This window comes from Aedes albopictus, chromosome 3 (assembly GCF_035046485.1).
Source record: "Aedes albopictus strain Foshan chromosome 3, AalbF5, whole genome shotgun sequence".
Lineage (NCBI taxonomy): Eukaryota > Metazoa > Arthropoda > Insecta > Diptera > Culicidae > Aedes > Aedes albopictus.
In genome coordinates, this window is record NC_085138.1 from 437,745,326 (window position 1) to 437,772,785 (window position 27,460).

The window sequence follows — 27,460 nt, forward strand, 5'->3', positions numbered from 1 at the left end:
AACTGTGAAAGTGCTCTAAGAACACATAAGTTGAAGAGAGGCAAAGCCTAGTGTTGATGACGGGGCACTTACACTCCGTGTGGTGTTTCTGTCAGCTGCCGCGACGATCACTTGGCGATGACGACGACGACGATGATGGTAATCACACCACATCAGATGCACGGTACCGTTGCGAAGGGAGACGGTATTCGATTCCGCGTGTGCCGATCAACAGGCAAGAGAAACGCACTGAATAAACTGTCGACGACCGAAACTACTTACTGATACTCGGAGGATTGAGTGGTAGATAATTAAAATCGATTGGTCCAAATCGAATATGGGAGCAATCAACTGGCCTTCCTAGATCCGGTCAAATTCTTTCGCATTCGAAGACGTGACTTAGTCGGATGAGGAAAAGTTGATCGCAATGCATTTATATTTTTTCTAGACTCATGCCAAAGTTACTCGCATTCGGAACCGTGGCGTACCAGAGTGAGAAAATAAATGCTTGCCCACACTTGAATCGGTGTCAAACTGGCCTTTTCAGACTCTTGCCAAAGTTACTCGCATTCGGAACCGTAGCGTGCCAGAGTGGAAAAAGTTTGATCGATTCAGTATGATTTAGACTCCTCGATTCTAAATACTAAGTAACTCTTTTCAAAGACTTAAATTTTCCAATCAAGCTCCAGCCAACTCCTTTCGTATTCGAAGGCTTGGGTAATATGAGGGATTAGAAAAGATTAAGCTTCTCAAAGTGCTTGGTAAGAAGGATTTCGAGTAGCAAGTGAATGAGCGTTCTGTAGCTTGTGACGTACAAGGCAAAACTGCTACTGTCTTTATTGTTCGATCGCCTTTTATACTCTCGTCCAGACATTATTCTCACCCTCTTTTAACATGTTTCTTCCTGATTCCTACGTAAAGCATATTAATTATATGTGTATTGTCCAGAAACTATGCTCACCCTCTTTACATCATTAATTAACTCATGATTCATCAAAATTCTAACTTGTATACATATAATCCTGCAATGAATCTTTCTAACAAGTTTTGCTAACAAATAATTAATCCCTGATCAAAACCTTTTCTGGTACTTTGACCATTACAATACATTGGGGTTGTGTTCTTGGCTTTAAGTTAGTTGTGAGCATAGATAATTGATTACAATTTTATATCCTATCGGTGCATGTCTGGAACTAACAATTACAAATGGCGTAGCTTGTATTCTAGTTTAATAAATTTCACAATATTGCGTAATTATAAATCATGCTTATGTGTAAGTGCTATCCGATTGCGCAACATTAAATCCGATACATACTTGAATATGATATCAGTTTCTAATATGAATTAGAATGATTCATCCCCATGTATGCTATGAGTATGCGTTCCGGGCTAATCGATTACTACGCACGCGCAGTTTGTTCCGTTCTTGATCAGTCATCCTCGATGCTGCGCTATCGTAGCATATCGTATACAACGTTGTGTGAAAGGTCGCTCGTTTTCAATTCGATCTAATTGATTTTGCATATTGCAATTTACACTGGGTATCACGAATATGTGACCAACACGATTCACAAAACGTTACCTCTACGATTATTATACAAGCTTTTGCGTTAGATTATTACAAGCGATTTGCTTAATGCTAGATGTAGGAAATGATTGGAACATGGATTGGAATTAGTGTGCTCTAGTTGTTAGAAATTGATGTACTTCACGCGTCGCGTTCGTAACACCTAGTTCCAATGCGAACGTCGAGCCATAAAGAAGAAGACACCTCGCACGCCCGTGAGTAGGTATCCAAGACCAGATTCCACTGGAAACTTCTTTCTGACTACGCATTCAACTTTCCCGAAATCATGCAGCGCCGCCGACAAGTTTCCATAATCTATTTCTGGTGACAGATCAAACACGCGGACATACCCCATATCGGTGCCCGCGGTTAACATGCGAACTTCAACAGATTTTCAGCTGGAGTACACAAATGCTCTTGGTTTCACATTCTTTGCTAGCAGCGGCTCTTTCTTAGCGTCCAGGAAAACAAACTTAATAAGAAGCGACTGATTATATGCCGTTTTATAAGCAGCTTCCATTTGCATTGTATCCATGTCCAGCTCCATCAAAAACTTGGTGATTTCCACCCAAGAGGGTCTTGAGCTACCAGGCGCGAACCGAAACTGCACGGTTATTCATCACCACACTCATTTCAATAATTTGTTGCTGATTTTGATGGTTGTACCACAGACAAACAGACGTAACAGCTTGAACGATTTTCATGAAAATCCATCGCCCAGTTCACACTACCATCTTCTTCTTCTTATTTCTGGCGAGCCGACACCGTTTGGAATCAGCTCTAGTTTAACGTCCGCCTATTTCTGGTACTAAGCCTAAACACGGACGGCACCATCACCTGGTGGAAAAGTTGCACGAATCACTGTGTTGTGCCATATCGTCAACAGAAGCCGCTAGTGTGAAACGTCAAACGGATAGAAAAACGATGCGCGCGCCTCTGGTTGTGATAGCCACGACTATGAAAATTTAAAATGATCGTTAAAAGCGTGGTCGATGGATATTTCACAAGTGTTACGTCTGTTTGTCTGTGGTTGTACGTTTTGCCATTTGGGTGCTTACGAATGTCTTTTCATGCAAAGTAGGTGCTGCTGATGACCATCTTCCTAGCTGCAGCGAAAGAGTAAAGGCTGTCCATACCAATTATATATCGGGCGGAAAAAGTCCTGTTTACCGATTTTAGCATTAGCGTACCCGATAACAATTTTCACGCCATGCTTTGTTCGCTCTCCGTAGGTTTTACCGAGATATTCGTAGAACGCGTCCTATATGCCTTTGAATGTATCGTTTGTCTGCGACTAGACGTTGATCAAGTTGTTGTTGAAGAATTTGCCTCGTATCCCGAATACACAGATTCATTCGCCAACCGCATCTGCTTCTCGATCACTATGAAACCAACTCCAAGTTCTGCCTTAACGCCGACGCTTTGATAAATGCCGTAATTGAAGGAAATCCTGGCAGAAAATTTAGTAGCGAGACTACTTTGTAAGACACTCAGCAACTGTATGACTGTAACTTTGGCAACGTTAAAATATTTATTTTATGTAGAGACATTACTATTAGGTTTAACAAAGACTACTTTACAGAGTATATCTAAGTGTTAGCTATTTTTAAGTTTCAAGGAAAATACATTTAACCTAAGTCATACAAACAGATTCGAAAGAGAGTGTATCGCAATGCAATGAGTTCTTTCGGCATTTGCCCTTGTCATCATTTGAGGGAGATGAAATATTGAACAATATGTGACGACCCATAGGAAAATTTCGAAAATATCGTACAAAAAGTGTGACATAGGGGATGGCAGGGGGTGGTTGAAATTCTGAATATTGTGATTCTTACTTTCACAACTCAACAAAACAAAGATTGTGAAACAACCAAGCTCGGCACGCACTGCAACTTGCTATCAGTTTGATATTGTATGAATTTAAAATCATTAGACGGTCATTACAAACAACACCAACAGGAACAAAACAAATCACATGCACCGACAATCGTTGATTTTTAAACAGCTAAACATGGAAATGATGCAACATAGTTAGTTACGTGTTAAAACCATGCAAGTAATATGTTATTTTTGAAGTCATGAATTGTATGAACAAAGTTATTGAAACACACAGCATCCCAAAACCACATAGAGTAGTAGTCTGCAACAAAATCATCAAAGGAATCAAAGGAAAATGTTGTTCTTTCTAATGCAAATACAAAAAAAAATGGTTCGCCGTTTCAACTGGAATGCGCAGCAAAAATCTCTTCTATTTGTTTTATTTACCTACACATAAAGACACCGATTCACAAATAAAACGACCGAACGCGAACAATCATCCATGGACAACAACAACATCAGCGTAGAAAGGAACACGTTACTCAACCACAAGAATTCGACCACTAATATAAAACGCCTCGCCGATAGTCGATATCACAGATGGCCCGACGACCCCAGTTTTCTCGGTAGACCAGCTTACCGTAAATGTAAACGCCCTCCGCGCAGCTCGTTACATCCCGAACAGCGCCTTGAGATCGTCGATGCTGAGTTTGCTTCCCTTCTGCTTGGTACCGGTCAGCACCTCGTTGGCAATTCCGATTTTCTTCTCCTGGAGACCTCGGATCGCTTGCTCCACCGTTTCGACGCACATGAATCTGTGGAATTGTCGGAAATTTAAATTGTTGGTGAAAATTGTCTCCTGTGTGTTGAACGTTTGGTGATACTTACTTCCACACAAAGACCGTCTTCTTCTGCCCAACTCGATATACACGATCCTGAGCTTGCGCCTCCAGCTGAGGATTCCAGTGCAAATCCAAAAGCAGCAAATGATTGGCACCAACGAGATTCAACCCAACTCCGCCAGCAGTCAGCGAAAGTAACATCACCTGAAATTGTGGAAGAAAATCATTTGAAAATATGTACTCGCACGTCAATGCAGTTATTCGTTTGATTTCAAATACTGTTACAGATTGTCAATTTCAATTCTCTGACAATGACACTTTATTATGCTGAAATCCAGTACTGAAAAAAAACTTCACAAACATAGAGATAAAACACAACATACCGTAAAACGGGGCGAATAGAAACACCTTCCAGCATACTTAGGCAAGTATCTCTGGAACCGTGCGTAATAAAGTCAGTTGCAAGGGTCTTAACTTTGGGTCCCTCCTCCCTCTTTAATTGCTGTAATTAGGATTCAAAACTAATTTTGATTTCGTTAACTTATTTGAAAAAAGGTTGCTTGTTTCTATTCGCCCCGCAATGGGGCGAATAGAAACAGCTTTAAACAATTTTCGATATTTTTTCTAATTTCAAGACAGAAATAACTTTTAATTCAATTAAAACTCTAACACTAGATTATAATAATTCACCTAGTGAAGAAAAAAATGTTGAATGTCGAAAAATACTTTAGTCTGTTAATACATACCAAATCGATAAAACGCAATTTAAATGGCGGAAGTTTTTTTGCCTCCAAATCGATACTTTGATTTTAAAAATTTTCACAAAAAAATTAACGGAATTATCATCTCAAAAAAGGTTTATTGAAACACTAGTAGCATCCAACTAGCTAATAAAATTAAGTTTTGATGAATTTTAAAACATAATTGCCATCTTTTTTACAATAAGTTATTTGTTTCTATTCGCCCCATTGTTTCTATTCACCCCGTTTTACGGTATCAATCTAGCTTAGCTTAAAACTATTTCTTCTTTTTCCCGACGTTCTCCATCTCCATCCGGGCCTCGTGTTCCATTTCCATCTGTTTGGACCGGCGCCGCCCGAGGGGAGTCTTACACCACCAGTACATGAACGCTTCCTCTTCTTCCTTGTAAACGGGTTCCAGTGCGCTTCAAATAGGGATGAAGATGTCCAGATTAGAAATCTGATCCATAGAAGGTTTGTTTAATATGCACCGCACAAAAATAAAGCAAGTTTCCGTTAGTATTTGTTCCCCATAAGTTAGAACAGATACCTACTTATTAATTAATTAATTTAGATTAACAATTATCTTTAACTTAACATAAGGTTACCCAAGTATCCCACTTTACTGTACATCACATAAAAGTTATGTTTAGCTAAACTATGCTCATTTTTTAACTTATGGATGCAAATTGAAATACTAACGGAAATGGCGAATGCATAGGGTGGCCCATCATGACGTTTAATCAAATTTAACAATTCCAAAGTTACCGAAATGTGTTACTTGCACTTCTACAACACTTCTAGATAAGACTAATTTAATCAAAGAAGCCGCTCAACGACAGTGAAATGTGTTTAAGAAAGCTTGCCTAAATTTATAAAGAACAACTTGATTTCGTGGAGCCGTGATCTAAGGAATGTACTGCCCCCACTCGCATAACAGTCCCATATGAATAGGAAACCCAGCAAAGATGGGACTGTTATGCGAGTGGGGGCAGTGTAGTATGCCTATTTATGTTCAAATAACTTTATTCACATTCAATTCATATAGTAAAACTTCGACGGAGACTTTAAAATCTTTCCAAAATGAATAACTTGATCTTCGAACATATGTTGAAATTAAAGAGACTATAGAACACTGTTCTGAGAAGCTGGCTCTATCTTATCTACGTGGGGACTTTTAGAATGCAAAAATAGTACCTAATAATAATTCTAAGCTTACGGTACCACACACTTCAAAATCGGTCATCTCTGTGTAGTGTGTACATCTAGTCGATTCTATAACATTCCCCAGAAAACCATTCCCCAGAATACCAATCCCCAGAATTCCATTCCCCAGAAAACCATTTCCCAGAATGTACCATTCCCCAGAATGTACCATTTCCCAGAAATCCATTCCCCAGAAATCCATTCCCCAGAAATCCATTCCCCAGAATGCACCATTCCCCAGAAATCCATTCCCCAGAAAAGCTTAATATACTCTGCTAAAAAGTTTTATTCGATACACAAACAGTAAAATGTTGATCATAATGATATGTTTACCCCGGACAGACATGTGATACGAGTATGATTCCTGTACAACGGTACGCAGTGTCAAGAAAATTCTAACAAGACTGACTTGAACTGAGAGAATTTTCAGTATGGCACTCATTTCAAGCGCAATTGTACAGTGATTCTTGTATCACATGTGTGTCATAAGTATTATAGGCAAGGATTTTAACATTATAGTGTTATTACGAGCAAATATCTATTTCTTGTACGGTATATGTAACAAATTAAGGTAAAAATGTATACATACATACATATCCATAAAAGTATTCTACAATGGTTCAAACGTTTAATTACCATTGTACACAGTTGCATGTTGATCTTTAAACCTATCTTGAAAGTTCACAAACTGTTAGTTGCGTTGCTATAAAATGTTTTGTTTTTGACAGATTTGTGAAAATTGTGCAGCACTTGTTTTACGATGAATAACGTTTTAAAAGTGATGTGCAAAATTTACAGAGAAAACGCATATTCTTCTGATGTTGTTCAGTGTACAAGATACTGAAGACTCAACTGACCACGTTTTTCTTTGCAAACGGTTGGAGGGATCTATCCCAATGGCTGTTCCTAATTATTCGCTTCAAAGGCTCTTCATTCATGCGGTATGAGAAGGGCTTTCATCATTATTCCAATACTATGGAATGGAATAGAAAAAGTGAACATATAAGCCGTTTTAATGCCAACAATTCTAAATATGTTTAACCCTTATGTGGCCGGCAGGGTACCCGGGTACCCAGCACCCATTTAAAATACACGGTGTAGAAAAAAGCAAAAAGTTTGCCGGCCACATAACGGTTAATGAAGAAGGGAAAAAGTATCATTGTTTTCCTTTTGGCATTCAAAAACCCAACAATGTTCCTTCTTTTTAAACAATATTCTTCTTAAATTTAAGGCAATTAGTAAATTTTTTAAAGTTATAACTGCTTACATTTTCAACATAGATTCTCCCTTCTTTTCTACATATGCTGTTCTTTCGAATTGCACTTTTCAGGAATTTATGGGCATTATTACAACCACCGGTGTTAAATTGCTGTTATATTTATTATATATTTTTTTTCAAATTTCTAAACATCTGTGCTTGTGGTGCCGATTGTAACTAGCCTAAACATTGTAACTCGAAAGAACAGCCTATGTAGAAAAGAAAGGAAAATCTATGTTGAAAAAGTAAGCAGTTGTGATGCCGATAATTTCCTGAAAAGTGCAATTCGAAAGAACAGCCTATGCAGCAAAGAAGGAAAAGTCTATGTTGAAAATGAAAGCAGTTATAATTCCAATAATTTTACCAATTGCCTAAATTCTAAAAAAAGCTTGTTTAAAAAAAGGAACAGTGTTGGGCTTTTGAATGCCGCAAGGAAAACAATGTCACCACAGACAAACAGACGTAACACTTCGAACATTTTTCGATTTAAATTTTAGTCTCGGAAATAGGTTCGCTTAATTCTAAAAGGAATGAATTTGGCCAATCATCAACTAGATGGCAGTAGTGAGCAAACGTCAAACTCAAACAAAAACTATGCGAGCACCGCGAATTGGCAGTTGGTCAACTCTCAAATTTTCAAATAAACCGTTAAATCGATGTACGATGGCAATTATCAGAGTGTTACGTTTCCTTCTTCGTTAAAAAAATGTTTGAGTCGTTATAAGAATTGTTGGCATTACAACTGCTTATATGTTTATCAAAAATTTTCCCTTCTTTTGCATAGGCTGTTCTTTCCAGTTGCACTTTTCAAGAAATTATCGGCATTGCAACTGCTTACTTTTTTAACATAGATTCTCCCTTCTTTTTTGCATAGGCTGTTCTTTCGAATTGCACTTTTCGGGAAATTATGGGCATTACAGCCTCCACCGGTGTTAAAATTGCTGTTATATTTATTTCATATTTTTTCTAAATTTCTAAACACCTGTGCTTGTGGTGCCGATAATTACCTGAATAGTGTAACTTGAAACAATAGCCTATGCAGAAAAGAAGGAAAAAACTACGTAGAAAATGTAAGAAGTTTTGATGCCGATAATTTACTGAAAAGTACAATTCGAAAGAACAGCCTATGCAGAAAAGAAGGAAAAATGTATGTTGAAAAAGTAAGCAGTTGCGATGCCAATAATCATACCAATAGCCTAAATTGTAAAGGCAAATCATGCTTATATCCGAAGTTTTTCTTGTCAAATAAGAATTTTTGGCAGGATGTTTCTTCCGGTGATTTTTTACGAACAAATATTTGATTTTTAGCTATTAATATAAACCATTCAGAATTAAAGCAATAGTTTTATTTTTTTCTGGGGAATAGTACATTCTGGGGAATGGAATTCTGGGGAATGGAATTCTGGGGAATGGTACATTCTGGGGAATGGATTTCTGGGGAATGGTACATTCTGGGGAATGGGTTTCTGGGAAATGGTTTTCTGGGGAATGGTACATTCTGGGGAATGGAATTCTGGGGATTGGTTTTCTGGGGAATGGTTTTCTGGGGAATGTTATAGAATCCATCTAGTCAAGTCTCTCATAACAATATTCAAGCTCTTTGAGTACCCCCTTGAATTTTACAACTTCTAGACATAATTCTACAAATTTTCTAGATTCGAATCTTCACACGTCCGAATGAGCCACCCCATTGAACACTTTTCAATTATCCCTACAGAAAAACTCCGTCCCCACCTCAAAGCGTTGATCAACTCCAGATGCGTCAGCGGTTGCGTCCTCAGCTGCAGCATCCGCTTGCAGGTAATCACCTCGCGAATGCACTTGGCCACCGAACCGATCGTGTAGCCGTCGGAAATCTTTGCCATCGCGCCCGTATCGAACTGCCGTGGAACTCCGCTATAGTGGCTCAACATTTCCTTCCAGGCGTACGATAGCGCACCGTAATCCGGCCGCGGAATGTAAACAAACCGTTGGTACGTCTGTACCATTAGCTTCATATCTGCCTCCCAAGGGCAGTTGGATGTGCCAATCAGCATGATCCGGTCTTCCGGTTGGATATTCTTGACCAGTTTGGGTAGATCCTTCTTCAAACGTTTCGGATCAGTGCGATCAGTTTTGGGAACCTTCTTCATGAACGGTTTCTCGGCATCCCCAAAGTAAATCACCGATGGTTGAAGCAGCCGAGAAACCTTCGATACTAAATGCATCAGCATGATCAGCCCCGATTTGCCTGGATACTTGCCTGCTATATTAGCTGGTGAAATATCAAACAGAACAGAGCCCGTTTCGGTGCAGATTGCGTGAACTAGAGATGTCTTTCCCGAACCCTTTGGACCGGCTACGAGCAGTGACTTGATGCACGGTCCAAAATTACGGATGGTTTCAGAACCCAGTGGAAGGATGCAGTACTGTTTGATAAGGTGACGAACATCTCCTGGTGAGGGATTTAAGGCACTTCGAGCCGCGTAGCTCAAATCCCCCACATAGGCCTCGATCGGTGTTTCGGGAAACTTCTTGATAATGCCATTCGTGAGCAACTCCTCAAACAGAGACTCCGTCGTGCGATCCGGGGTCAAATCTTTCTCTCGCTTCTTTTTACCCTTCTTACCGCTGCGACGGGCCTTCTTACTGCCCTTCTTGGTTTTCTTTCCTTTCTGGGCTCGATCTCTATCCAGCGCAATCTGCAAAAGATCCAACTCTTGCCGCATTATGTCGTCTACGATGCGCCTGAGCTCAGTCTCCACGTCCGCATACTTTTCCTCGTAGATCATATCATCGTAATAGGTCTGTCGAAGGTTATGCGATTCGTCTTTGCCCTTCCAAATCTCGATGTATTCGTCAATGCCATTCTTAATTTCCGGAAGAAACGAGGATTGCATCGGTTTGAACGCTTTATCCAATCCTTCCTCGAGCGAAACCTCCCCAGGTCTCTTCTGTTGCAACTTTGGATCCTTGGAAGACTTCAATTTACTCTCCCGAGAGGACATTACGGATGACCGGCTCATCTCACTTTCTGTTGCCTGACGGCTAAGCAGATGGCGGGAGCCACCGGCCTCCTCCGAGGGAAAATCCGGCAAACGTCCTGTTCGCTTTTGATACTCTTTGAACCAAGTGCGGATTTCATCGGCAATGTCCTCTTTCATGGCAGCTCCCTGCTTGGAGTAAATTTCCTCCTTTACGCGAACCAGCGAGTTTTCGTATTCCTCTTGGAAGTCCTTTTGTTGTTGGTATCGCGCTACTTTCGCTTCCTCCAACTCGTCAACTGCTGTTCGCGCTGTAGTGACCTGAGGTGGTATCATTCCGATCAGGATCATTTCTTCCATCTTTCGTCGTCTAGTCTGGCGTCTCGTAGCGTAACCTCGCCAGACCTTTTGAATCTTCATTGCGGCATTCAGACCCGTGGTTGACTTGTCTCGACTTTCCGGCTTGCCCTTTTCCTTGAGCAGTTTCAACTCCTTCATGAACTGAGCTCGTAAACGTCCCTGTCGGGCTCGTTCGTGAGTTTGAATAATCTTTATTGCATCCAGTTCCGACAATTCTTCCTCGACTATCTCTTCATCTAACGCGCCAATTCGCCTCAATATATCATCCATAAACTTCCTGCGTTCGTTCAGCATTTCCTCTTTTTCTCGCCGAAAGTACTTGGGCACATGGAGCTCCATACTGAGCGGAGTCAGGCCAAGCTTCTCCACCACGGCGTCATTATAACTGAACTCCATCATATCGATCACCACCAAGTCGTGCTTCAACTCGAGCACCCGGCCCAAGCAGTTGTCCAGCAGTTTCCGGATCAGAATTCGCTTCTGGGGTTGCACAATCTGGTCATAAATTTCCTCCAGCTTATTGGCAATCACAATATACCGTAGGTACAGTTCGTACACCTGGCCCTGGATTTCGCTGCGATCGTGCTGCGCTTCAATAGCCTGGTATTCGAAATCGTTGACCGCTAGCTTTTCCAGATCCTTTTGGGAACTGGTCCACAGGCGGTTGAACGTGCGGTTGGACATTTTACTGAACTTAAAGCAAGGAACCACCAGAACGGTGGCAGCTGTGAACAAAAGTGAAAATTTTACCGTTGGAACTGGGCCGCGTTATTTGCTCCGGGTAAACGAGTTCCGTCGACCACGCCATGGCAACGGTTGTTCGGGTAATGTCAAGGAACGTATCGAAGGGTGATTCGATCGATTCGGTACTTGACCGGAGCGAAAGCTGGCGTGTACCGATAACAAATAGCAACAGGTGGTTGTCGCCCAGGTGAAGACCCAACGTTTGCGTAACAAATTTACCTACATTTTGTCGGTTATATCATTGCGTTTCGCTTTCTATATTTTATTGGTTTCAGCCTGTTTCATAAAATTGGCGGAAAAAACACAAGTATGGGGGTCGCGCAACTGCCACTGTTTTAGTGAATTTGTAGGGTGATTTTATATACTGACTTTGCGCGTTTTTACCAATTCGCTCACGATTTTCGCAAATTACCTATAACGTTTACTGAGAGATTTAGTTTTGACGTTTGAACTGTAATTGTGAAGTCGATGTTGATCAAACATGTCAGAACCTATGGCCTAACAATGGTAGTTTTCGGAAGAGATTACATATACAGGTATGTTCCGTTTTTATCAACACGGTCCGCGATTTTCAGTTGACAAAAACGGAATAGTGATAAAAACGGAATAATTTTCTTTAACAAAATATTTTGCAACATTTTAATATGAATTGGAAGTTTTACTGTAGAACACATTCCAAAAGTAAAAATATGCTGTTTACTATTAAATTTAATTGTTAAATACATTAATTTAAGCACATCTGCAACCAGCTCAAATTACAGTTTTCTGACTGTGACGCCGACAAGAGGGTTTCACCACATTTGTGACATTTTTGGAAATTTATTTTCGTTGAACACAAGAATGACACATATTATAGTTCCAGTACATTTTCGACTTTCTTCGCTCTGCTGGTATAAAAGTTTAATTCGCTTGTGTTTTCTTCTCCAGTTTGTTTTCTCTGTTTTGTCCTCTTTGTGTTACCAAGCTACTCCTGGCCATCCGGAAGACCAAGTCCCACAACAAGTTGGTACCAATACCACAAGGCACCGAATTCGCTAGCAAGATGCGATTCACCCCCGGATGAGCAGCAGTGAAACATTTGGCCCAATCCTTACCCTGTCCATCCCTCAAAATGTGACCTTCTAACCTCGAGCTGCCACGAGTACCCTGGCTTCCACCCATTACTAACAGATATCATTAAAAAGTTATTACTCTGTATAATGTATACTATTAAGTACAAAGAAAGATCCTCGGCTCCGTAAAGCGTTATACGCGATTGAGCCCCAAATAAATGAACTAGATAAAAAAAAAATAGTTCCAGTACCCAGATCGACGTTTTGAAATATGACATACTTCCAGGAACTATTAATCTCCAGGAACATAATTTCAATATCCTTACAAAAAAGGATATGTTTACTTCCTTCCGGAAGGCATTTCTCCACGAGTATCATTTTCACAGATTCCTATAAAAGTTTCTTCTATGATACTTTTAGGAAATCTCCAGGAATTTTGCTAAGCAAGCACTCCAGAATATTGGATTCCCCAAGAAGTTCCTCCAGAATTCTTCTAGGTTATCTTGTACCATGCCGCTTGTTTATCTTTTGGAATTTGATAAAAAAAATAGAGAAAAAAGGTTTTGCCCCTTATGATTTCTTCAGAAATTCCTTCTCGGATCAACCTAGATGTCTTTTTTTTTAATTTCTCCTGGAGTTTCTTCGAATATTCCACCAGGAAATGGAATTATTAACCTTCTTTATGCATTATGATGGGAACAGCTCGCTGACGTTGTGTACAATTTGGGTCTATAATGGCCCTAATGCACAAGGTAAGCTAAGAAAATCATTTTGGGATTTAATCTAGGCATCCTGTTGAAATTAATCCAACTCGAGTTGCTTTGGAGATTCACCAAGATTTTACTTTTTAAATATATTTAGGAGTATCTCCGTTTCTTCAGAATTTCCTGCGGGAATTCTTTCAAGATCACTTTTCGAAATCCCTCCAGAACATTTTTCTAATATTTCTCCAGGGGTTCATTCTGAGGTTCCTCCAAATTTTATTTCTGGGATTCCTTCAACATTTTTTCTAGAATTTCATCAGAAGTTCTTAATTGGAGTTTTTATGATATTTTTCCCGGGAATGTCCTCCATCCAAAAATTTATAAGGATTCCCTAGCAGAGTAAAATATCTCAATAATTGCATATTTTGATACGGAGATCAAAAAGTGATATTTGTTTGTTTGAGATAAGAGGTAAAAGTACTGAAAATATCTCAATTTTACTCCTGGGACATCATCATCATAGCACATTTAACTCTTGGTAAGATCTAACCAATAGCAGTGAGCTATTTGATTGATCTTCAAATATCAAATTTTGCTATTGGTTAGATCCCAAGTAACAAAATTAATTTTATAATGCTTTTGAAGTATTCTTCAACACCTGTTCTTTAAAACCATGCATAAACCAAATTGCTCTGCAACACGATATCAACTCAACCATAAACCCGCCATAAGACCAAAGAGGCCCATCCTAAGATGCTCTTGGAGAGTTGTTTTTAAATTTCTCTTAAAACTTGTTGTACTTCCCAAGTTGTCCTCAAGGCGAATTGCTCTCTCCTTGTAGAATTCTTCAAGTGCACGATAAAACGATAATAAATTTGTCAGTGTTGTTGCTGATGCAGCTTTTATGTCGACAGAAAAGTTTGGTGAATTAAATTGCAATTAAAAACACAATGAAAATGACACATTATTGTAATCGGGATTAATTTATTACACAAATGGGAAATATTTCCGTGGTGTAACAAGGATGCCAAATGCCAAGCGAAATTCATCGTATATATGTTGCAAGATACTTCCAAAAATTGCAACGCGCTTCCATTATAACGCACTAATAAAATATTTAAAAATATTATTCCTGGTCATGCGAACATTGTTCATGAGTTTTCTCAACATGGCTTCCATTGAAATCTAGGCCGGTGGTCGGTCCATCATCAATGGTTTTAATCAACATCACCATAAGATCGTCTTAAATTTCTTTCAACTCATGCCAGAGCTAAAAGCATAACTCAAGAATACTAGGATTTATAACGTTCTCAATGCAGCCTGGTTGGCCTCCATCCAGAACGCCTTAAATTTATTTCATCTTATGCTAGGGTAAGAAGTATTACTCAAGAGTACGCAGGTTTATAACGTTCTTGATATAGGTTTATGCAAACTCCGCCAAGAACGTCATAAAACATGTACGCCAAATTGTAAACAAACAATAAATTATCGCACCGCGGTGGATTTTGTGAATCTCGTCCGATGAATTTATTTATCAGCCCGGTACCGTTGCCAACCAGGCAGACCTTTTTCGATAACCGGCCTTGATGCGGTGCAGTGCCTCATTCCTCCGGTCAGCACTTCCAACAGGTAAGTAGTTGTTGATTTTGAAGATCGATGATTGGAACCCCGATTGCACGGGAAACGACGTCCTAGATGACCATACCCACCTCATTTCGAATGCTGCAACCGGAGGAACTTGGCACTGCACCGCGTTGCGGTTGGGTTTCCGGGTAGGTGTTCTTGATTGGCAGCAATAATGGAACGATGAGAATCAAAATCTGATGCTTGAGTTTTTTCTTGTATTTTTCATGAACCAAACTGTTCTTATGCGAGAACAGTTACTCTTGATCAAGAACGGATGATTGAAGATAACTACAAGAACCTTATAAAACTGAAAATAAGTTCAACAGTTCTTGTTGTGTTTATGGTTTTATGAACTGAACCTCAAGTATTCTTGGAGGTGTTTTTAAAACCACATATTGACGAAGAATAGTTGTGCTCAGCTGAGACTCCGATAAGATCAACTAGAATATGCAATGTTCCGATAAAACTATCATAAAAACAAATAAAACCAAATAGAATTAAGATTGTTACTTGGGATGGTTCAAGAACAAATTTTTGCTATTATTTTCAGTACTTTTACCTCTTATCTCAAACAATACAATATCACATTTTGATCGTCAGTACTTGACCTCTGCTCGGGTTCCTACAGGATTTTGTTTTGGTATTTATGCGCAGTCAAAACACCTACACCTACCAGTGATGGAAAACAGTGAGGAATGCAGCTGAGCAGACACAAACGCAAAGCTATCCTACTCGTGACAACAGAAGCCAGAATATATTCGCACTTCCTTCACTCGTGAGCTAACGAAGCTGGTCGCACTCGTGATTGATTCGCGAAGCAGCTCTGAACATTTTTCAATTTTATGAAAAAACGAATTTACACGGCCGGCAGATTTACTTTTCAGGAACAATAAAGCACAAAACACTACTATCTGCTGGATAATTACTTGTTTTGCTATTAAAATCGCACTAAAATGCAATTCCCGCATCTCCACTTGTTCTTCGCGAATAAAAATTCATGAGTGTTTTTGTTTTTGTTTTGCTTCATACTCGTGAAGCAAGCGGGTGCGAATAAACTCACACACGGCTTACTCTCGGCACCGTGGTTTACTGGTTTAACTGGTTTGTTGGTTTAACACTCGCGAGTTGATTTACGATGAGAGTGTTTCCATCTCTGACACCTACTGGAACTTTTATTATGAATACTTCCAAGAGGATTCTATCTTTCATCTTTGTTATTTCCCCATGATTAGTAGATGACCAGCCTTGGGTTGACAATCTCGTTAAAAAAGATAATATAATAATAATTCTCCCCGACCTCTTACTGCATTTCCTGGGAATATCCCAGTAGTTTAGTCTAGTAATCTTCCAGGAATTCTTTCCTCAAACCCTCCAGAAATTTCTTCAGGGAGTCCTCCTGATGTTCTGTGTAGAAATTTCCGGGGAGTTATTCCTGAAAATCCTCCAGAATTTCCTGGTGGGAAACATGAGAAATTCCTTCTAGTTCTGGATATCCTGTATAAGTTCAGAATGGATGCGATTTCTGTAGGTTTTTTTTTTTGGGAATGCTTAGATTCTTCTGGGCATCCTTCAATAGTTACTGGAGATATCCCCAGATCGTTTGTCAAGTTCCTAGACTACTCTTTCGTAGAGAAACTTATTTCTGGAAAACTTAACTCCTAATTCACCTAAAGAAACTTCTGAATTATTTCCTAACGATATCTCAGAAGAAATCCATTAAATAATCTGGAGAAACACAAGGTAGAATCACTAGTAGAAATTACTGAAGGAAACCAAGATTGCATTTTAAGAGCAATCGAAATATGAAATCCCGGATAAAATTCTATAGCAATCTCCAGTTAACCAAGTGAATATAGCAATTTCGGACGGGGAAACTTTGTCAGGGTATCAAGGATGACAAGAGAGATCTCTGGTTGAAATTTGAGCCCCGTCGAAAAGAAATAGCGACTAGAAGAGAAGAATTCAGCACATCGCGTAATTTCAAGAAAATCGTGTAAAAACCGCGTGGAATTTATTGCACTTGTGGTGGGACGGAACGAGAACGAGACTAGAAGAATACGATTACAGTTTAATATTCTCGTTTATTGTCTCTTAATAAAATACACATTTGTTTACATCGAACGCGTAACAAGTACTACTCTTTTCTCTCTCTCTGCACATGACATTTCTACTTATGGGTGTGCCATGAATTACACCCCATAGGCGCCCCCCCAGTTACACCAAGAACCGGACACGCAGGCCGGATCGAGTAACTAAAGTCTGGTTATCTTCTGCTGGATGCTGGGTAACGGTTTCGTCGCATGTAAACGCTGGTTTTAATCGATCAATGGAAATGTTCTGTTTCTTTCCGGATACCAACACTTCGAAATGCTTCTCACTTCGATTAATCACCTTGTACGGCCCTTCATAGAACTGCTGCAGAGATCGCTTAACAGTGTCTACGCGCACGAAAACGTGACTGCATGTTCTTAACGCTTTGTGCACGAATACAGCAGGTTTCGAATGGTGATTGACACCTGGAGGACGTAATCTGCTGAAAGATTGATGCAGGTGCTGCGCGAAATCTGTTTTGTCGACGACATGTGACGGGGCATCAAAAAATTCTCCCGGCAGACGCAACGGCTGGCCATACACAAGATCTGCTGCAGAGCATTTTAGGTCTTCACGATATGCACTTCTTAGACCCAACAGCACCAACGGCAACTCCATACTCCAACGTTGAATACTTTTACACATAAGCGCCGCTTTCAGAGTGCGGTGGAATCGTTCGACCATTCCGTTAGCTTGAGGATGGTATGCTGTGGTGTGAATGTGATGAGCTCCCAGGATATACACCAATTCCCGGAACAGATCAGACTCGAATTGCCGACCTTGATCAGAAGTGACCGTTTCCGGTGTCCCAAATCTTGCAATCCATTCCGAGGTTAATGCTTTCGCTACCGTAGATGCCGTCATGTCCGGTAAAGCAATTGCTTCTGGCCACCGAGTAAACCGATCGATGATTGTTAAAACATAACGGTTTCCATGGGACGGAGGTAATGGGCCGACGAGATCGATATGTATATGCCGGAATCTTGATTTCGGTACATCGAATGGCACATACGGCGATACAGTATGACGGTTTACTTTGGATAGCTGGCAACTCATGCACGTTCTGACAAACTGGTTAATGTGTTTGTTCATTTCAGGCCACACGAATCTATCCGATATGAGCTTCCTCGTAGCTAGTGCTCCAACATGCGCCAAACCATGGAAGTGCTTCATGATGGTTTCTCGATGTTTCACTGGAACGAAAGGGCGGATTCGATCATTCAAAGATACATCACAGAACACAGGCAGCGAAACATGAGGGAATCGCATTGGTTCTATTCTCAATGATGAGCTTGACATCAGACGTTTAAGTTCTGCGTCTCCAACTTGATCAGCTGCAAGGGCATTGTAATCAATTACAGCAACAGAGTCCACTCTAGAAAGAGCATCCGCAACCGTATTTTGTACACCGCTGATGTGCCTTATGTCAGTAGTGAACTGAGAAATATAACGCAAATATCTGTCCTCGTGTGGAAGTCGACTGGACGAATTAGTACCCATAGCATGAGTCAGTGGTTTGTGGTCGGTAAGGATACAAAATTGGCGACCTTCTAGAAAATACCGGAAGTGCTTTACCGCCATTTTCATAGCGGTGAGTTCCCGACCAAACGTAGAGTAATTCTTCTGTGAATTGGCGAATTTCTCAGAATAAAAACCAATCGGTTGCCATGAACCCTTTGAGTACTGTTGTAGTACAGCGCCAGCAGCAGTGTTAGACGCGTCGATCAATATTTGCCAGGGATTGCTTACACTGTTCGAAGGCAGCTCGAGACGAATCATTCCATTCGAGTGAACGTTTGTCGTTCTTCCTATTGTCGGGTATCATTTTACGCAATTCTAATTGCATATCCACAGCTTTTGGAATAAATCTCTTATAAACGTTGATCAGGGCGAGAAATCTACGTAGATCCTCAACAGTCGCTGGAAGCGAATATTCCAAGACGGCCTGAACCCGAGACGGCAGTGGGCGTATTCCCTCACTATTCACCGAATACCCCAGGAAATCAACTTCTGACTTTGCGAAATGGCTTTTTGAAACGTTGATTACGAGGCCATATTGTTTCAAACGTTCAAATACAATTCGGACATGCATTAGGTGCTCCTCGAGCGTCCTCGAGGCAATTCCAATGTCATCGATAAAAACAACAACAAAATCCAGATCACCGAAGATTTTGTGCATGAACCGTTGGAATGATTGGCTTGCGTTGCACAAGCCAAACTGCATGCGGGTGAATTCATACAGGCCAAACGGAGTAATTACAGCTGTTTTAGGAATATCAGCCACCTCGACGGTGATCTGATGATAGGCACGCACCAAGTCAAGTGTCGTAAAAATCTTCTTACCTTCAAACGAGTTGAGCAAATCATGCACGTGTGCCACCGGATAACGATCCGGAATAGTGACCTGGTTAAGCTGTCGATAATCCCCAACAAATCTCCATTGGCCGTCCTTTTTGGGTACACAGTGAAGTGGGCTAGTCCAGCTGCTACACGACGGTCTACAGATACCCAGCTCCGACATCAGTGCGAATTCTTCCTTAGCTGCCTTCAGCTTATCTGGATGCATTCTTCTCACTTTGGATGCTACCGGTGGACCCTTGGTAACAATGTGGTGTGTAACATCGTGTTGGATGTCGGCCTGCAACGTAGCTGGAAGCGTTATTTCACGGAACTCCTCCAGTAGGTCTCGAAACGGATGATTCTGTTCCAGGTTAACAGTGGTGATGCTATGGATGTCGGTAGTCATCACTTTACCAACGGTTTGCAATTTTGTTTTGGCATCTAATAGGCTCCTATTTTGCAAATCTATCAGTAGTCCGAAATGTGCCAAAAAATCAGCGCCAATTATCGCATGGCTGACGTCTGACACCAAGAAGCTCCACGTGAATTTGCGTCGTAAGCCCAAATCTGTCGTGATGAACCTAGTTGAATAGGTTTTAATTTCTGAACCGTTCGCTGCATGAAGCACGAAAGGCATTGGGCCGGACATTTTTTCTTTCCAACTTGCTGGTACTATGGAGACATCCGAGCCCGTGTCGATGAGAAAACGCATACCGCTGGACCTGTCGTGTATCTTGAGACGCCGGCTGGAAAACATTCCACCCACCTTCGCCGACTCAGGTGAGTAGAGCTTTAGTTTTTTGGATCCTGATATCGGCACGGCTGCTTGCAACGCTGCGCTTGTTGACCATATTTCCGATGATACCAGCATACGTCGTTCGCGATTCGAGAAGCTGATGCTGATCGGCTGCGGCGGCGGTCGTTACTGCTGGCTCGGAAACGACGAAATTCAGCACTGAGTGTCTCCAGCTGATCCTTCATGTACTCCATTTGATCGTTAGCACCGGACGAGGATCCGATAGCAGCAGGGGAAACGGCTGCAACGTTGGGCGATTCCATCATTTTATCGGCCATCTCCGCCAACTTCGAAAGGGTGCCATCACTGATGGTCAGGATAGGGCGTACGTTTGCCGGCATGCGCTGCAGGAACAACATTTTGAGGAGATTGTCATTAACGTTCAGTCCAGTAGCCAGCTCTTGCATTGTTGCCAACAGATGTGTCGGCCGCAGGTCTCCAAGATCAGTCGAGCCAAGAAGCCGTTCCAACCGCGCCTCCGGGGAGAGGGCGAATCGTGATATCAACCGATCTTTAAGCGCCTTGTACTTGTTATCAGCTGGAGGAGTCGACACCAGGGGCCTGTAGCATAATGAAAATTTTACTAATAATATTAGTCTTGTAGCTTGTAACTTATAATTTTCTGTTGCATAAAAATACTACAAGTACAAGTTACAAGTCCAATACTACAAGTCGGATGGACTAATATTATTAGTAGAATTTACAAGTGTATGTTGCATAAACAAACTACAAGTATAAAATATTAGCTATGACTTGTACTTTTGATTACAAGTCTCAAAGGTCTTGTAAAATAATTTACAAGTTAGATTTAAAGTATTGCAGAAGTCATATTTAGTTTTGAATAAATCCATTTATCATTTTGATGAACTCAAAAGATATTATTTATCTAACATGTCAACCTTAATTCCAGTTTTCGACGATTAAATTTGGCAGTATGTATTCGAAACTCATTGAAGAGAAAAATGCGTTGATGTACACTTTGTATCCAAAATATAATTTCTGCTGAGTCTCTCAAGTTCTCCAAAGTTTCTACAATACCCATCTTTGATTGGAGGTTCTTGGTAAAGTTATGGTTATTATGGTCACTGCATAAGCACAGGTAAAGTTGCAGATGCGAAATAAATTTGAATCAATTGCTTGTATTGCGCAACATTAAGCTAATCAAGAGCTACAATACATACACTAACTCGAATCAAGTTGCGACATATAAAAGTAGGCAAAAGCTTAATTTTTGCATCCCAGATCACTTGGGATTTTGACAAGAAGCATAATACATATTGCTAAATCTTTATACATTGTTTTTCAACCTGTACTATTGAATCTTTGGGACATTTTACTAAAAATCTAGGTACTTGCTGTGCCATACTTTGTAGAAAAGTATTTCGTCAGAGCGGCCGAAAATTATCCAAACAGCACATGCTTTTCTTCCTCTGTTGTATAGAGAATGCAAAACTTCGGAATAAATGAAGTTATTTCCGGATGTTACGCGGAAAATGCAGAATATAAACAAACATCAACTGCCATTTCAAATTAATAGTGAACTGTCGGATGAATTTTGACAGGTAAATGAACCAAAACAACTTGTATTTTCATGGTCACTAATATTACAAGTGCTAATAATATTAGTGGAAAATTGAGCCTTTATGCAACACAAATTATTAGCACTTGTAATATTAGTACTTGTAACTTGTAACTTGTAGCTAATATTATTAGCCCGATTATGCTACAGGGCCCAGGTCAGCAATGTGGCAAATTACTGACTGGTCTACTTTGGCCACGATATGATAAAACTTAGTTTCATCCTTCGTTACATTGGCGAGGATGAATTGCGCTTCCGCCTGCGCAAACCACATTTCCGGGTCTGTCTTCCAGAAGTCGGGTAGCTTTACGGAAACCGCTGCAGCAACGCGAGCGTCTTGCTGGTCCTGTTGTTGATTCATATTCCAATTGAGGTTAGAATCACGAATACCGACGCGGAAGAGAATAACAAAATTTTCACAAACGTCGTGCGCGAGGACTCGAGTCGCGGTCACGGATCACGTCGGGGTCACCAATGTGGTGGGACGGAACGAGAACGAGACCAGAAGAACACGATTACAGTTTAATATTCTCGTTTATTGTCTCTTAATAAAATACACATTTGTTTACATCGAACGCGTAACAAGTACTACTCTTTTCTCTCTCTCTGCACATGACATTTCTACTTATGGGTGTGCCATGAATTACACCCCATACACTTAAAAAAATCTTGTAAAAAAGAGTGTAGCGTAAAAATTCAGGTCAAGTTCCAGTTGATAGAGCTAGAGTAATTTTTCTATCAGACTATTGGTTAAATTTTTCTCATGTTCAAATAAGAAGTAAAATTATGCGTGAGAGAAAGCATGAATTACCATTATCTACAGCCGAATTTGAAATGTGTTCAAAGCTATTGTAGCGTATACGTCTTCTATGTCATCATTGGTGGTTGCTTCAAATTCACTCATGAATGAATTCCCTCAAGATTAATGTTAAACTATAAATAACTCGTGTTCGAGGGAACAAATTTGACAAAAACTTTAGTATTGACAAAAACGGAATGAAATGTTGACGAAATCGGATAGTGACAAAAACGGATAGTGATAATAACGGATAGTGACAAAAACGGAACATACCTGTAATTAACTGCTTACCTAATTAGCGATGGTCTGAATATTCGGTCAGCCGAATAATTATATGGTATTATTAGGTAATCAGTATAAGAGTTTAAAACAACGGTAAGAATTTCATAGACAGATGGAGATTTAAGGAAGGGTCTGGATTCCAGCAGTAAACTTATCATTTGAGAAGATAATTGACAATCTTGAAGATTTCGATGGAAAAATGACAATTTCAATGCCAATTTAATCAAAAGTACTCACCTTCGGACCGCTTCCTTGCTTGTTGAAATCCGTGACGATATCGTTCCGAAATTTGACCGGCACCTTGCCAGTCAACGATACGTACCGCACCCGCTTGGAGCTTAAATGATGCGCCACAATATCCAGCACGCTGCTCCATTGCGACACTATCACCGCCTTGTCATCGCTGTTTAGGATTTTCTCGTCCAGCAGCTGCAGTAACCGTGCGATTTTCGAGCTCATTCTCGTGAGGTCGAACACCGGATTGGACCGGAGCATCACTTTCGAGGACGCCTTCGTAATGGCGGCCGCGTCCTGTGACGAATTTCCACTGATATCAAGTTCAACGCGCGCCTCACTCTCAACCGCGTCCGATGGATTGTCCGTGAGTTTGAGCTTGTTCAACTGAGCCAGCAAATCGAGCTCTTGAGCATTTTCATCTTCAACCGTGCTAAGATCGAAGTTTCCGTCATCGTCCTCAAGCATCTGGTGGATCAATCCCGGATGGCAGCAGATCTGGCGAAGTCGTAGCAGCAAAACCAAGATTTGAAACTGCTTTACTTCATCGTTGGCATGCATCTGCTTCAGTTTCTGGTGAACCCGATCGAATGCCATGTTCGGGAGACGGTTTTGTTCAAAAGTCGGAATGTTACGCCGTTGTGTACCCATGAACCCATCGTGATCTTTTTCCGCCCGTTGGTGCAGGAATTGACCGAAGAGCGTCCGGGAGTACAGCAACACCTTTTGGTAAACGTTCATTTCATCTTTCTCTAACGTCACTTCAACGAGTTCGACATTCTTCTCCGGAAGGCATTGCAGAGATCCCTTTTCCTGTAACTGTTTCTTAGTTCTACGCAGCATTAGAGATTTCATAATCGTCTGCAGTCGGGCCATTCCGCCGGCAGTCTTGTTGTCGATCCATTTTTTCCAATGATTCAAATCATCGAACGGAGTACAACGAAGGAACTTCAACAGTGCGTACATGTCCATTTCTTTGTTTTGTATGGGAGTTCCAGTGAGAACCCATCGGAACCGACCCCTCAGACGACAACAAGCCTCCGACATGGCACTCTTATGGTTTCGGATCATATGTGCTTCATCCAATATTATCCTTTCCCAGTTAACGCCAAAGATGCCACTTCGCTCGGATTTGGCTTCGCGGGAAGCGATATTGTAGGTCGTGATCAGCACATCATACTTCGCCAGATGCCGCGGCTTCACGTCTCTGTTTGTTCCATGATAAACATTGACGGCCAAGCTGTTCCTGGCTACTCTATTTTTGATTTCTCCTTCCCACTGTCTCATCAATGAAGCCGGACATATAATCAACGTCCCACCAGCAAAGTAATCGCGTCTTCCCTTCACTGTCCAACCATTGTCCTCCTGCTCTTCGTCATCGCTGGATTCTTCCTCTTCTTGATCCGGATCTTCCAGTTCTGCCTTTTTCAATATTAACGAAATCATGCTCAGTGTTTTTCCCAGCCCCATATCGTCCGCCAGAATACCTCCCCTCGGTTTGAGGCTCTCACGCCAAAGCATCCAAGCCAGAGCGTGCCTCTGGTGGTCCATCAGTTCGATTCGCAACAGCTTCGGAGGATCGGCCAAGGTGTCCTCGCTGGGACATCCCTCGATGGATTTATGCAACGTTGCCAACCGGTCAATGGTGATCGTTTTCTGCGTTTCAAAAGTCGCTATGCCCTGCTTCCCGGTATGCTTCGGTTGAATCTTGTCAACCTCCTTCTGAATGTCGTCCCACGAAATGTTGACCACCTGGTTGTTATTGTTGTTCGATTTCCGATCGTTGCCTGCCGATTGCATGCTGCCGTTGTTGCTGGAATGATTACAGAACAAGGTTGGCAAATTTCTTCAAAATTCTGGATAAAATAAAATAATGCAATGACAGAATTTCTTAGTGAAAGAAATTTCAACCATAACTTTAAATGATTTTTTTTTGTCAAAACAACTGAAGTAATTCTGTGAAAACTGCTACGAGTTTACCAGCAATTTTTCCGGAGAATAAACTTGAAAATCTCACCTGGCAACGGAACTGTTGGCACTATCCAGCACTATCCTACCACTGGCATCGACGGAACTTTCGAAACTTTTCTGAATCTCATCGCGGATTCCTCGTGAGTCGTGCACTTCCATGCTGGCAAGCTCACCCTTCATATTGGCTATTTCTTTCTCCAGATTCTGCTTTGCCTTCTGCAATCCGACTCCCTTGTCCGGCAGATTGATGTTCAGCTTGGACAGGTTTCCCATTTTTTCGTGCTTCTTCTGCAGATCTGCCAGTTCTCTGACTTTGCTGTCGTAGAACTTCTGCGATACTCGTTGTTTTGCGAGAGCTGCCTTGATGGTCGGCTGCACTAGGGGTTTAATTTTGACCGGCTGCTCATCATCACTGGACAGGGACAATACTTCCTCCGACGACTTCTCCATGATCACAAGCGACGATGGATCGCTATCGCTTCGATTGGCGCCCTCCTCGGTTCTGGGCTCCAAACCCGTGGAGGACAATTTAGTTTCGATCGACATTCTCACATCACGAGACAATCGACCTTTCGAAACGGATTCCTCGTGACCATCATGCGAGTAACCAGTTGACGACAGTTTGGGGCTAGCGGAACTACCTTCTGCGTTAAAACTTCGCAACGGAAGACTATCGTCGAAGGAATCACCCTTCTCCTGTACGACTTCATCTTCATCGTCGGATATCAGTACGTTCCGTTTATTTTTCCGTCCCACCACAACCTCATCATCATCATCATCGCCGTCATCGTCATCTTCGTTGAGATCCGGTGGCCGAATTCCGGACAAACTCAACCGGGTGGCTGGCGACAATGCTCGACTTTCATTCAACCTTTCCTCCTCACTAGTGTCTCCATCGCTAGCTATGGTCACTTCTCCTTCCTCGTTGTCCTCGTTCTCATCGGAGCTGACATCCGAACTTGTCTGCCGCGGATGAAAGGACATTCGTCGGCTTTGACGCTTCTTTATCCGTTCTCGGATGACTTTCTCCTCCTCGTCCTCTTCATCGTCCACTTCGGTGTCCGCTGAAATCCGCAAATGATATCACTCATTTACATAAATCCGTTTGTTAGGCTCCGAAATAAGTACTTACTCTCTTCGATCATAATCGATTCCTGCGGATCCTGGCGGCTGCTGGAGGACATATAATCTGAAAATCCGAGAACCACGCATTGAAAACCCCTTCACGATTGTTCCCCATTCAGAAGTCACCCCCGAAATTTACCGGTTCCCTCGGATGAGTTGTCCGCAAAAATATCATCACACTCGGACATCACGACGGTAGCAGTGGACTATTCACACAAAATTCACTAAAGAAACACTAGAAAAACACCGTAAAATGCACAAAATTGTTGCGAAAAACACTCACAACGTCCTTGGCAACGGGAACGGACACGAAAACTAGCGCAAAACTTTTGAATTCTGTTTATGCCGACAAAACAACGTCGACTCCGCGTCGAGATTTTATGCCGACAAGTCAAACTTTTGACACTTCTGTGTAGTGGGCGATCTGTTCACGTTTTTCCGAATTTTTAGAGCATTTTGTGTGAACGGCGTAACTAACAAGTTAAAAAATATTGCCCGTTGTGAAGATTTATAGATTCCGACGCAAATAAATGATTAGGCTTATTTTCAGCGTAGGTGCGTTATAAATGTTTGTTTACAATGCAAAACTATCACCAAATGTGTACCTAACAACACAGCGTAAAATATTCACCAGGACGCGGTCTGGTTTTATATCTGTGGGCCCACGCAAGAAAAATCCACGAAACTAATCTTCGCGCAGGAGTCTACAGGTGGAATCTCCGCAATACATACACATACATTTGTTCAACATCACATTTTAAACAAGGCATAATCAACTATAGTACGCCACAATAGGCCTAATCAGAAGACGTTGAAAATCAGCTGATTTTGGGGGCCTTTAACAGTTCTGAAATGACAGCTCAGCGTTTGCGCCTTTGTTCGGCAGTTGTAAACAGTGGCATACACGGACCTGTCAACTGAAAAGGCCTATACTCTGTTTGTGGCTGCCGCTCTCATTCTTGCAACATGCCCTGCCCACCGTATCCTTCCGGCTTTGGCCACCTTCTGGATGCAAGGTTCGCCGTAAAGTACAGCGAGCTCGTGGTTCATCCTTCTCCACCACACACCGTTCACCTGCACACCGCCGAAGATCATCCTTAGCACGCATTGCTCGAAAACTCCGAGTGCTTGCAGGTCCTCCTCGAGCATGGTCCATGTTTCGTGTCCGTAGAAGACCACCGGTCTTATTAGCGTTTTGTACATGGTGCACTTGGTGCGTGGGTGAATTTTTTTCGACCACAGTTTTTTCTGGAGCCCGTAGTAAGCCCGACTTCCGCTGATGATGCGTCTTCAAATTTCACGGCTCACGTTGTTGTCAGCCGAAATCAAAGATTGCCTTGGTGATTGCGACGTTTAATCTGTTTAATCGGTTTACGCTGTTTAG

At 41.5% G+C, this 27,460-nt stretch overlaps 1 protein-coding gene across 2 annotated transcripts; it reads right to left on the reverse strand.

Annotated features, from left to right (window-relative positions):
- Positions 1-3,756: 3,756 nt before the first annotated feature.
- Positions 3,757-26,436, reverse strand: LOC109425998 (transcription termination factor 2). Of its 2 annotated transcripts, XM_019701424.3 has the most exons (6): positions 26,216-26,436; positions 26,084-26,140; positions 24,998-26,015; positions 22,984-24,793; positions 4,253-4,410; positions 3,757-4,179 (listed from the first exon to the last, which is right to left on the reverse strand). In XM_019701424.3, the coding sequence occupies exons 1-6, from the start codon at positions 26,262-26,264 to the stop codon at positions 4,035-4,037; spliced, it is 3,237 nt and encodes a 1,078-aa protein (XP_019556969.2). In that variant the 5' UTR covers positions 26,265-26,436; the 3' UTR covers positions 3,757-4,034. The 2 variants fall into 2 exon arrangements, with proteins under 2 accessions (XP_019556969.2, XP_029731806.1); XM_029875946.2 differs by lacking the exons at positions 22,984-24,793; positions 24,998-26,015; positions 26,084-26,140; positions 26,216-26,436 and adding exons at positions 5,245-5,371; positions 9,145-11,477.
- Between the last annotated feature and the right edge of the window lie 1,024 nt (positions 26,437-27,460).

Bases quoted from the DNA above. Each gene is read 5' to 3' on its own strand.
- LOC109425998 (XM_019701424.3), bottom strand. From the start codon at position 26,264: ATGTCCGAGTGTGATGATATTTTTGCGGACAACTCATCCGAGGGAACC. The intron at 26,016-26,083 runs GTAAGTACTTAT...TGCGGATTTCAG, and splicing joins ATCGATTATGATCGAAGAGA to CGGACACCGAAGTGGACGAT. The intron at 24,794-24,997 runs GTGAGATTTTCA...TAATCATTCCAG, and splicing joins GCCAACAGTTCCGTTGCCAG to CAACAACGGCAGCATGCAAT.